The sequence below is a fragment of the Heterodontus francisci genome, unplaced genomic scaffold (assembly GCF_036365525.1).
Source record: "Heterodontus francisci isolate sHetFra1 unplaced genomic scaffold, sHetFra1.hap1 HAP1_SCAFFOLD_51_2, whole genome shotgun sequence".
Taxonomy (NCBI): domain Eukaryota; kingdom Metazoa; phylum Chordata; class Chondrichthyes; order Heterodontiformes; family Heterodontidae; genus Heterodontus; species Heterodontus francisci.
In genome coordinates, this window is record NW_027141369.1 from 3,042,518 (window position 1) to 3,054,605 (window position 12,088).

General features: G+C 43.9%; 1 protein-coding gene across 1 annotated transcript; it reads left to right on the forward strand.

The window, feature by feature from the left end:
- Positions 1-738: 738 nt before the first annotated feature.
- On the forward strand, positions 739-1,501 carry LOC137363006 (histone H2A-like). Its single transcript, XM_068027125.1, has 2 exons — positions 739-1,104; positions 1,466-1,501. The coding sequence occupies exons 1-2, from the start codon at positions 739-741 to the stop codon at positions 1,499-1,501; spliced, it is 402 nt and encodes a 133-aa protein (XP_067883226.1).
- Positions 1,502-12,088: the final 10,587 nt, after the last annotated feature.

Here is a 12,088-nt window from a genome sequence, read left to right on the forward strand (position 1 = left end):
ATAAACCGAACTCAAACCCAAAATCCGCTCATGCGCCTTTACTTTTTTGCTTAAAGCTGTTATTGTGGTTTTGCACAGCCCCTGAATGACCGCATTAACAGCTGCTTTCATGGGTAAGGGTCAGACCTCAGTCCCTTCACCCTATTCCTGAAATGTGAACCGATTCATCATTTTATGAACAGCAACTCTCCGCAGTGTTACAGCCCGGAATGGGATTATTACACAGCAGACTAAGGGCTGTTTGAGGACTCGATCCGGCTCCCTCTTTTCAGAGAAGGACACTGGGCTCTGATTGAAGATAAACTGAATGTTTCCCTTCAGGGAAGTGCTGTGAACAGGGCTTTAGTACCTCCCGGGACAGTTTGAAAGCAATTGTAGAAAGATCCACAATTTAAACAACATTTTAAACCCACGTCTGTAATTGGTGATGGAAAGAGTTGAATAGAACAAAATAAAGAGAAGGGATTTTAAATATTTGACTAAGGATGACATTTATTTTAATCCACTCCTTTCCGACAATGAAATTGGCGGGCTTTTTGAAATTGACAAATTTTCTGCTTCTGATGTTGTGGCGGTAAATCCCGCCCACTTCTGTTTGTCAGTGACCTGATTGGTGAAGAATATAGGCAAATGAGGTGAATTTAGTAGCGACCAATGGGGAGAGTTTTCAGTCTCTAAGTAAAGTAAATGCTGCGGAAATTATTCATTCTTTGTGAAAGTATTTGTGAGATTGTGGAAATGTCTGGAAGAGGAAAGACCAGCGGCAAAGCTCGGGCCAAGGCCAAGTCTCGCTCCTCCCGGGCTGGACTGCAGTTCCCGGTGGGCCGTGTTCACAGGCACCTAAGAAAGGGCAACTGTGCTGAGCGTGTGGATGCCGGAGCCCCGGTCTATCTGGCTGCTGTGCTCGAGTATCTGACCGCTGAAATCCTCGAGCTGGCTGGCAACGCGGCCCGGGACAACAAGAAGACCCGCATCATTCCCAGACACCTGCAGCTGGCCGTGCGCAACGACGAGGAGCTCAACAAGCTGCTGGGAGGGGTGACTATCGCTCAGGGTGGGGTGCTGCCTAATATCCAGGCCGTGCTGCTGCCCAAGAAAACCAGCGCTCAGAGCTCCCAGAAAAAGTAAAGCGGCCGAAATGTCATCTAATAAACCAAAGGCTCTTTTCAGAGACACCCACAGTCTCTGTGAAAGGGCTGGTTCCTGTCTGATTCCAAAATGTCAGTAACAGGACCGAATGAGAACTATTTCAAATGTTTAAGCATCTGTTTCAGTGATTTCTCACTGTCCCCTCAAACCTGTCTAATTTATTACTTCAACACCAATTTTGAGTTATTTGTCCCGTGACAGATTGCTGAATAGAGTCTTTTACCGCCAGTTACAGATAAGTAGACAAAAAATCACAGATTAAAACTACGTAATATATCTAACCCATCACGAACTTTTTTTATTCCGCTTTTATCAGCACAAAGTCGTGGCGCGATTTTACGAACAGCTTTAAACTAACGCCAGATTTTCCATCAATTCGCTTCTTTCTGACACTGAAATTGGCGGCTTTTTCGAATTCAAACTGTCTGCCAATTTAAGCCAGTGATTTGTTGTATTTCCTAATTCGAAGCTCTGCGATTGGTTAAGACATGTGAATGAGAAGAGGGTGACCAATCAGAAGTGAGCTCGGGAGAGCGCGGGCTCAAACTGTGGGAATTCCAGGTCCCTGAATGACTGAGCTGAAACTGATCAGTTTCACAAACCCTGTCAGTTTCAGTGCAGGAAACACCGTCTCGGGGGAAATAACATCACAAGTGGGTCTGGTTCCAGTGACCGATTCAACGGCTGCTGCAAAACTCCCGGATTCCCTCATTGCAGCGAAATCATTTTGAAATTCTATGAAAACAATGAGTGATTCTGGAGGAGTGATGTGGCTTTTCACTGAGGGCATGTGTCGACTGGGGAAATAACTAACTGTAGAGCCTCGGGCACTGTTTACACAGCCCGTTTAGAAAATCAAATCCACTGCACATCCTTGCTGCAACTGAAATGTCAAATTCGGGGATTCCATTTTTTTTCATCCCGAACACAGCAGATTGATTGAACAAAGAATTAAAAGTAAAATACTGCGAATGCTGGAAATCTGAAATATTTCAGATTGATTGAACTGTTCTGAACAGCCTATCCCAGCTCCCGTTTCTCGGTCACTGCTCGCTCTGTGAGGCGGTGGGTGGCTCTTAGAAGAGCCTTTGTTGTGTGTTTGCTGAAAAGGGTCGAATTGTTCAGCCGCCGAATCCGCAGAGAGTGCGGCCGTGCCGTTTCAGAGCGTACACCACATCCATGGCAGTGACTGTATTGCGCTTGGCGTGCTCAGTGTAGGTGATTACATTGAGTGTGAGACAAATTCCATCCATCTTTTGTACTTTATGAGATTAATTTTGACACTTCCTGGTACATTATGTGACAGCGAGTTTAATTCTACATCTATCTGTCTGTGGTACTGTGTCTGAGTGTGAGATTATTTGAGTATCAGTCTATGAAACTAAATGTGATTGTGTCATTCATTCTGTATGTCAATCATGAGTATTGTATGCGTGGCAGCTTCTGTATCTAACTGCTACTGTGGCTGAATGTGGATATCATTCTGTATCTGTCAGTGTCTGGAACTAAATGTGAGTGTGAGATTCATTCTGTATGCACCACTCTTTACAGTCAGAATGTGACTGTGTGATTCATTCTCTATGTGTCAGTCTAAAGTACTATATATGCCATGGTTTTAATTATGTGTCTGTCATTTTATGTGAGCTTGGGTATCAATGTATATATGTCAATCTCTGGTTCTTTCTGTGAGAGTGAGATTAATTCTCTATCTGCTGGTCTCTGAAATTAATTGATTTTGTGATTCACTCTGTGTCTGTCAGTCTATGATACTGTGAATAAGTGGGGGGTATATATGGTGTCTGTCTGAACTTGGTATTGAACATGATTGTAGGATTCATTGTGTATCTATCAGTATCCAGACTGAATGTGAAATAAGGTTCATTCTGTACATGAAAATCTCTGTTATTCTATGGAAGTGAACTCAAATATGCCTATCAGTCTTTGACACTGTATCTGATTGTGGGATTAACTCAATACCTTTCAGACTTTGCTACTATGCATATGTGTGGTTCAAGTTCTGCATGTCAGTCTCTGTTACTCTTTGTGAGTGTGGATATCTTTTATGTATCTCAGTCTCTCGCAATGAATGCAAGTGTGGGATTAACTCTCTTTTCAACAGTATCTGGTAATGATTGTGAGCATGTGACTCCTACAGTATCTGTCAGTGTTTTCTATTGTATGTGACTGTGCAATTCTTCCAATGTCTTTCAGTGCCTAGTACAGTGTGTATGGGATTCATTCTGTACCTGTCAGTATCTGGTACTGAATGAGATTGTGGGATTCATTCTGTTGTCTGTCAATCTCTGCTCGTGTATGTGAGTGATATCTGTTATGCATATATTATTTTCTGGTACTGGAAGTGAATATTGTATTTATTCTTTACCAGTTAGCCTCTGGTACTACGTATGAGTGTGGGTCTCATTCTGTATCAGTCAGTTTCTGGTACAGTCTGCGTGTGCATATCCAGGGCTCATTTTGCATTTGGCAGTCTCTGGTACTGAATGTGTGTTACAATTTATTTTTTATGTGTCTGTCTCTAGGACAGTCCATTACAGTGGGATGAATTTTGTATCTCCCAGCTACTGGTATTGTCTGCAAACGTGATACATTCTGTATCTATGTGACGCTGGTGCTGTATGAGTGTGGAATTCTTCTGTACCTGTACTTAATATGTATCTACGGGATGCTATTGAGAACTATTTGTTGGACACCATAATGTATCACTATTTTCTTGTCTCACTGGTATTTTAAAATATAAACCACTGCACATTTTAACTGTGTGTTTTACTCAGTTGTGGTCTGAGCTTTTTGGACTATTATTTAGTCTGCAACTGTATGAACACATTTGTGAATGACAACATATATTTCAAACTCACACATGGCATGCTCAGTATAATCAGAATCATTCAATTGATACGATATCATTCAGTACAGCTCTTGCAGAGATTATTGGATTGGTATGTAATGTGTAGTGCAGTGTGCACTAATTGACATAATACTGTAACTTTCCTTTTGATACTGTATCAGATGTTTGTACTACATTGTAATCTGTCACTCAGTCTGCAGTCTGGGCTACATTATTAGGATTCATTCTGTACGTTTCCATCAGCTGCTCTACCTCATATTTAATTTGTAGCTTAGGGTGCACTCTTGTGGGATTGATCCGGTGCCTTTCAATCTGATAGTGGGTGTGATTTTGAACTGAGATTGATGGATCTACCTTTCAGCAGTACTGAGTTGGGGTGAATTGGAAACAACTTCTGCCTCTCCTGCTTTGTTTGATTATCTGCTGGATTGTAAATGTGTCTCTGGAACTTGGGATCAGTGTGAGTCTGACTGCTTCTGCTCTCTGTGACTGTGGAACTCATGGCCTGTCTGTGTCTCTGAGCGCTGGGAGTGATAATGTACCTACTCTGTGTTAGAAGGAGTGGACTGTACATATCCTTGTGCTGGGGAATCATCACAATCCTTCTGGTTCCTTTAAGTATTTGCTGACAGAAGGAAAGAAAAATATCTCTTGTAACTCAAGATCAATTGAGGTAGAAACTAGAAAAGACATGAATGTAATATTTCAATTAATAATCATTATGACCAACCACACAGGATGATCAGTAATACAAAGAGTGTCAGTGTCTGATTCCACTGCAGCACTCAGCTTCTGCTGATCAGGTTTTCTTTGGTAGTTTTATAACAATTTAGTGACATCCAGGAACAACCCAACATCTGCACTGCTCCATGAATGGGAATACCTGCTGGAGCAGGGATATTTGCACAAGTCAAGTTTTTAATTCCACCTGGCATTATAATGCAAGAACATAATAACTAGGAGCAGGATTAGGCCATTCCGCCACTCAAGTCTGTTCCACCATTCAATAAGATCATGGCAGATCTGATCATAGTCTCAACTCCACTGTCCTGCTTGTCCCAATAACACTTCACTCCCTTGTAAATCAAAAGTCAGTCTAACTCAGCCTTGAATATATTCAATGACCAGCCTCCACCATCCTCTTGGGTAGAGAATTCCAAAGAACAACAACCCTTTGAGAGAAGAAATTCCTCTTCAATTCCATCGAAAATGGGAGCCCCCTTATGTTGAAACTGTTCCCCCTAGTTCTTGATTCCCTCATGAGGGGAAACATCATCTCAGTAAATACCCTGTCAAGCCCCTTCAGTATCTTATATGTTTCATAAGATCACCTCTCATTCTTCTAAACTCCAATGAGTGTAGCACAACCAGGTCAAACGTTCCTCATAAGACAACATCTTCATCCCTGGAATCAACCTAGTGATGTTTGCCTGATGTACCTCCAATGCAAGTATTTTCCTCCTTAAATACGGAGACCAAAACTGTATACACACTCAAGGTGTGGTCTCACCAACACGCTGGACAGTGGTAACAATACTTCCCTACATTTCTACTCCAACCCCATTGCAATAAAGGTCAAAATTCCAATAGCCTTCCTAATTACTTGCTGTACTTCCATGCTAACTTTTTGTGATTCATATAAGAGGACACTCAGATCCCTCTAAACCACAGTATTCTGCAGTCTCTATCTATTTAAATAACATTCTGCTTTTCTCTACATCATACCAAAGTGGATAACCTCACATTTTCCCACATTATACTTAATATGCCAAATTTTTCCCACACACTTAACTTGTCTTTATCTCTTTGCAGACTCATTGTGTCCTCCGCACAACTTGCTTTCACACCTTTCTTTGTATCAACAGCAAATTTAGTTACAATACACTCGATCCCTTCATCCAAATCATTAATATAGGCTGTAAGTAGTTGAGGCCCCAGCACTGATCCCTGTGGCACTCCACGAGTTCCAGTTTGCAAACCTGAAAGTGACACCTTTATCCTAATTCTCTGTCTCTTGTTAGTAAGCATGTACCAGCGACCTGGGTTCGATTCTGGGTACTACCTGTGCAGAGTTTGCAAGTTCTCCCTTTGTCTGCGTGGGTTTTCACCGGGTGCTCCGGTTTCCTCCCACAGCCAAAGACTTGCAGGTTGATAGGTAAATTGGCCATTATAAATTGCCCCTAGTATAGGTAGGTGGTAGGGGAATTGAGGGAAGTTGGGGATGTGAGAGGGTAATGGGATTAATGTAGGATTAGTATAAATGGGTGGTTGATGGTCAGCACAGACACGGTGGCTGAAGGGCCTGTTTCAGTACTGTATCTCTAAATAAATAAAATAAATAATATAGTACCCATTAACACCACGAGCTCTTACCTTGTGTAGTAACATTTTGCATGGCACTTTGGCGAATGCCTTTTCAAAATACAAATACACTACATCCACTGGTTCCCCTTCAGTTACCCTGCTTCTTACATCCTCAAAGAACGCTAATAATGTTGGCAAACTTGATTTCCTTTTCATAAATCCATGTTGACTCTGCATGATTGTATTATAATTTTCTAAATGTTCTACAGATTGGAGGGTGGCAAATGTAACCTCACTATTTAAAAAAGGAGAGAGAGAAAAAACAGGGAATTACGGACCAGTTAGCCTTACATCAGTAGTGGGGAAAGTGCGAGAGTCTATTATAAAGGATGTGGTAGCAGAACACCTGGAAAGCATAAACGGGTTTGGACAAAGACAGCATGGGTTAACGAAAGGGAAATCTTGATTAACAAATCTACTGGAGCTTTTTGAGGATGGAACTAGTAGAATAGATAAGGGAGAACCAGTGGATGTGTTGTATCTGGATTTTCAGAAGGCTTTTGATAAGGTCCCACATAAGAGGTTCGTGTGCAAAATTAAAGCAGATGGGATTGGGGGTAATATACTGGCATTGATTGAGAATTTTTTGACAAACAGGAAACAGAGAGTAGGAATAAACGGGCCTTTTGCCAGGTGGCAGGCAGTGACGAGTGGCGTACTACAGGGCTCAGTGCCTGGGCCCCAGCTATTCACAATATATATTAATGACTTGGGTGAGGGAACATTTCCAGGTTTGCAGACGACACAAAGCTGGGGAGGAAACTGAGTTGTGAGGAGTATGCAAAGAGGCTCCAATGTGATTTGGACAAGTTGGGTGAGTGGGCAAATGCATGGCAGATGCAGTATAACTTGGATTAATGTGAGGTTATTCACTTCGGTTGTCAAAACAGAAAGGCAGATTATTATCTGAATGGTGACAGATTGGGAAAGGGCGAGGTACAAAGAGACCTGGGTGTCCTTGTACACCAGTCGCTGAAAGCAAATATTCAGGTGCAGCAAGCCGTTAGGAAGGCAAATGGTATGTTGGCCTTCATTGCAAGCGGATTTGAGTACAGGAGCAAGGAAGTCTTACTACAGTTATACAGGGCTTTGGTGAGAGCACATCTGGAGTATTGTGTGCAGTTTTGGTCTCCTTATCTGAGGAAGGATGTTCTTGCCATGGAGGGAGTGCAAAGAAGATTTACCAGGCTGATTCCTGGGATGGCAGGATTGACAATGAGGAGTGATTGGGTTGACTAGGCCTATATTCACTAGAGTTTAGAACAATGAGAGGGAATCTCATAGAAACCTATAAAATTCTAACAGCACTAGTCAGGCTATATGCAGGGAGGATGTTCCTGATGGCTGGGGAGTCCAGAATCAGGGGTCACGGTCTCAGGATATGGGTATTCCATTTAGAACTGAGATGAGGAGAAATTTCTTCACTCAGAGGGTGATGAACTTGTGGAATTCTCTACAAAGAAAATTACAGCACAGGAACAGGCCCTTCGGCCCTCCAAGCCTGCGCCGATCCAGATCCTCTATCTAAACATGTCGCCTATTTTCTAAGGGTCTGTATCTCTTTGCTTCCTGCCCATTCATGTATCTGTCTAGATACATCTTAAAAGACGCTATTGTGTCCACGTCTACCACCTCCGCTGGAAACGCGTTCCAGGCACCCACCACCCTCTGCGTAAAGAACTTTCCACGCATATCCCCCTAAACTTTTCCCCTCTCACTTTGAACTCGTGACCCCTAATAATTGAATCCCCCACTCTGGGAAAAAGCTTCTTGCTATCCACCCTGTCTTTACCTCTCATGATTTTGTACTGCAGAATGCAGAGGAGGCCAAGTCATTAAATATATTCAAGAAGGAGATAGATATATTTCTTAATACAAAAGGGATCAAGGGATATGGGGAGAAAGCGGGAAGAGGGGACTGAATTATACGATCAGACTTGATCATTTTTGAATTGCAGAGCAGGGCCGAATGGCCTACTCCTGCTCCAATTTTTCTATGTTTTCTGAGATGACTGACTTAATCATTGGTTCCAGCATTTTCTCAATGGCAGACATTAGGCTAACAGGCCTATCGTTGCCTGCTTTCTCTTTACTGCTTTCTTGAACAGGGACATTACATTTGCAGTTTAATATCCACTGGAACTGTTGCAGGATCTAGGGAATTTAAGAAGATTACAACCAATGCATCCACTATCTATGCAGACACTTCTTTTAAACCTTAGAATGTAGGCCATCAGATCCAGGGGACTTGTCAACCTTTAGTCCCATTAGTTTTCCAAAAACATGTTTTTCTCGCGATGGTGATGTTTTAAGGTCCCCCCTCCTTACTCCCCTTGATTTTCTACTATTCTTGGGATGTTTTTTGTGTCTACTTCTGTGAAGACAGATGAAAAGTTCTTGTTCAGAGTATCTGCCATTTCCTTGTTTCTCTTGGATCAATCGTTCAACGGAAACCGACAGCTGCTGTTTAAAATGTTTCCTTGACACTACTCACCTGGCGCCAGCAATAGGTGTTGTTTGCATAACTGTCCCCATCCCTACTGTCTGGCTCTGTTCCCTCTATTCACTGCTCAATAACAACACAGTGTGAAACTGGAGCTAAACCATGAACATGCATTACAGGTTTGAGGAGAGAAAACAACAATGATTTTCAACAGCAGCTTCTTCCTGCTCTGTCTCCGTTACCTTGTCCACAAACAGCCTGAGAAAGGCTTCTCCTTCTGCGCTCACTCCATGTTCCTGCTCCACTCCGCCTCTTACAAACAGCCCCCAACTCCCCCTGAACTTGCTCCGTTGTCAATGCTGATCTCTGAGCCCCTCTGCGGACAGGCTCTCAAAGCAATGTGCTTGCTGGAAGGAGACTGCTGTTTACTGACTTACCCCGGGGCTCTAAGTCTCCATTCCCGTCTGTTTCAAACAAACTTCTTCCGCTCACTAATTAAATGACGCAGAAGGACACGGCTGGAGGAGGCGCATCGCGCATGCGCTTCTTTCCCCACTCATTTACAAAAAAAATAAATTGGAATAAAAGCAAAATACTGCGGATGCTGGAAATCTGAAATAAAAACAAGAAATGCTGGAACCACTCAGCAGGTCTGGCAGTATCTGTGAAAAGTGAAGCAGAGTTAACGTTTCGGGTCAGTGACCCTTCATCGGAACTGACAAAAATAAACTGGAACTTTCCCCAGTTCAGTTTTCTCCGAGTTTGAGCAAAGGAACTGGGACTGTGGGGAAAGGTCAGAGAACGTTTCAAGCTGGGGGATTCCCCCTTTCTGAAGCTCAGTTTGAGATCATTCCCTGCAGTGTGTTTGCTCTTCATTCACCCGTCTTCTCAAAGCAATCCTCCGAGGGAGTCGCTGTGTTTGCTGCGATCGATCAGGAGTTAATATCTGACAGTAACAGTCCCAGATTAATGTCATCACATTGAAACTGTCCTTCACTGACAGTCATATCGAACGGTGTGAGCTGAGAGATTACAGAGATCAACAGGGTCAAGAGCGTTAAATTTGGAACATTGTTCACCTCACTCTCTAACTGTTACCCAGAGTCTAGGAATAATAATGTGTCTGTTTCTGATACAATATCAGTTAGAGATGAGACTGCACCGTCTGTCTCCCACGGATCTTTCAAGATAAAATGAGGCTTCCAGGTCAGCCTGTAACTGCTGATGGGGATCTCTCTCTCTCTCTCACTTATTCACTTTCAGCTCTGTCTCTAGTGCTCCATAAAAACGTGGGATCCAGTTATTGGGTGTGATATGGACACACGAATAGAAAATGCACGATTGACACTCCCTCTCTAATGCTGTACATATGTTTGGGATACCATTATTTAGGATGATATGTATGCACTTTATTGTGTTACTAATACTGTCTCTGACGATACATAAGAATGTGTAATACAGTGTGATATGGACACACTGTTACGAATGGTCGGACTGATTCTCTCTCTCTGTGGTGCTGTATATTGAAAGGGGATAATGTTAGTGAGCATCATAGAATCATAGAAGGTTTAAGGCAGAGAAAGAGACCACTTGGCCCATCATCGTATGCGGCAGCCGAAAAACAGTGAACTTTAAGGAATGGCAGGGGGGGCTTCAACCTCGAGAGTCCACCTCCTGTGCTATGTGGGAGCTCCTGGATGCTTCCCGTGTCCTGGAGAACCATTTGGCGGTCATCACCTCGTAGCAGATGTAATGTACAACAATACTCCGCTCTCGTTGATTGACGTCTATGCCCCGGTTCAATGCAGCGAGCAGCTGACCGTCTTCCACCATCTCCCACTGCTGCTGGCGACATCCAGGCCGGTCATCCTAGGCGGTGACTTCAAAGGCATCATCGATGCACCTGGATGATCCGGCAGAGACGACAGCAAACTGGATGCTATGTCCAGATCCTTAATAGAAACAGTAAAAGATGCCAAACTGCACGACGTCTTCAGCAAACCTGCAGACAGAGCGCAGCATAGATACACATGGTCAAGAACGGACGGGTCTGCCCATTCCAGGATTGACTTCCTATTTGTGTCCCGTGTTTTCACGGTCAGATCCACCGACGTCAAGCCGGTGTTCTTCTCCAAGCATTGCCTTTTACTGGCTGACTTTCACTTACAGGATGACCAGCGGGTTGGCAGGGGGACATGGTAGCTCAATGCTACACTGCTAACCCCAGAGAATGTTGAGGAACTCAAAAGGGATTACAAAGGTTGGAGGACCGTGAAACCCCACCTTTGAGTCTCCAGTTCAGTGGTGGGAAGCGATCAAGGAGAACATCAAGAGGTTCTTTATCTTCAAAGGGGTTCAGAGGGCGAGAGAGATAGACAGATGGAAATGTCACGACTCCAGAAAAGTATGCAAAATCTGCTCTGGCTTCAGTCGATGGGGTTCATGGTCAAGGAGGACCTTCATGAGGTGAAGAGCCATCAGGCCTCGCTCTTTGCCACGGAGGCCTACAAGATCATCTTCCAGTCCAGAGTCCGCTCCATTGAGCAGGATGAGATGTGCTTGTGTTACTTCTTCTAAAAGGTACACAGAGAGAGCTTTGTTATCAGCAGCCTGCAGGAAGAGGATGGCTCGGTAATGTCTTCGCAGTCCGACATACTAAGGATCAGCAAATCCTTTTATGCTGGGCTGTATGACGCGAAGCCCACAGACAGCAGAGCCTCCCAGTCCTTACTGTCATCTATCACAGAGGTCTTAGATGACAGCAGGAGGGAGAGACTGGACAAACCGCTAATTCTGGATGAGCTGACTAAGGCCATCAAATCCTTCGAGATAAATAAAACTCCCGGAAGCGACGGCTTACCGGTTGAGCTGTATTTGGCCCTGTGGGACTGGGTTGGCCCGGACCTGCTGGAAGTATACGACAGTATGCTCCTAGCCGGCAGCATGTCAGAATCCATGAGGAAAGGCATCATCACCCTCATCTACAAGGGGAAGGGGGAGAGGGCAGAAATCAGAAATTGGCGGCCCATCTCACTGCTTAATGTAGACTACAAGATACTGTCAAAAGTCATAGCCAGTCGAGTCAAGTCTGCTCTGGAGTTGGTGATCCACCCTGATCAGACCTGTACTTTACCCACTCAGGGATACGATCACCCACATACGGGACAGGAGGGTGGACACCTACCTCATCAGCCTGGACCAGGAGAAGGCTTTTGACAGGATATCGCACACCTGCATGATGGACGTACTTTCGAAAATGGGGTTTG

Excerpts from the sequence above, each read along its gene's own strand:
- LOC137363006 (XM_068027125.1), top strand. The coding sequence starts at position 739 with ATGTCTGGAAGAGGAAAGACCAGCGGCAAAGCTCGGGCCAAGGCCAAG. Across the intron at positions 1,105-1,465 it reads TGCTGCCCAAGAAAACCAGC|CACAAAGTCGTGGCGCGATT; the intron begins GCTCAGAGCTCC and ends CGCTTTTATCAG.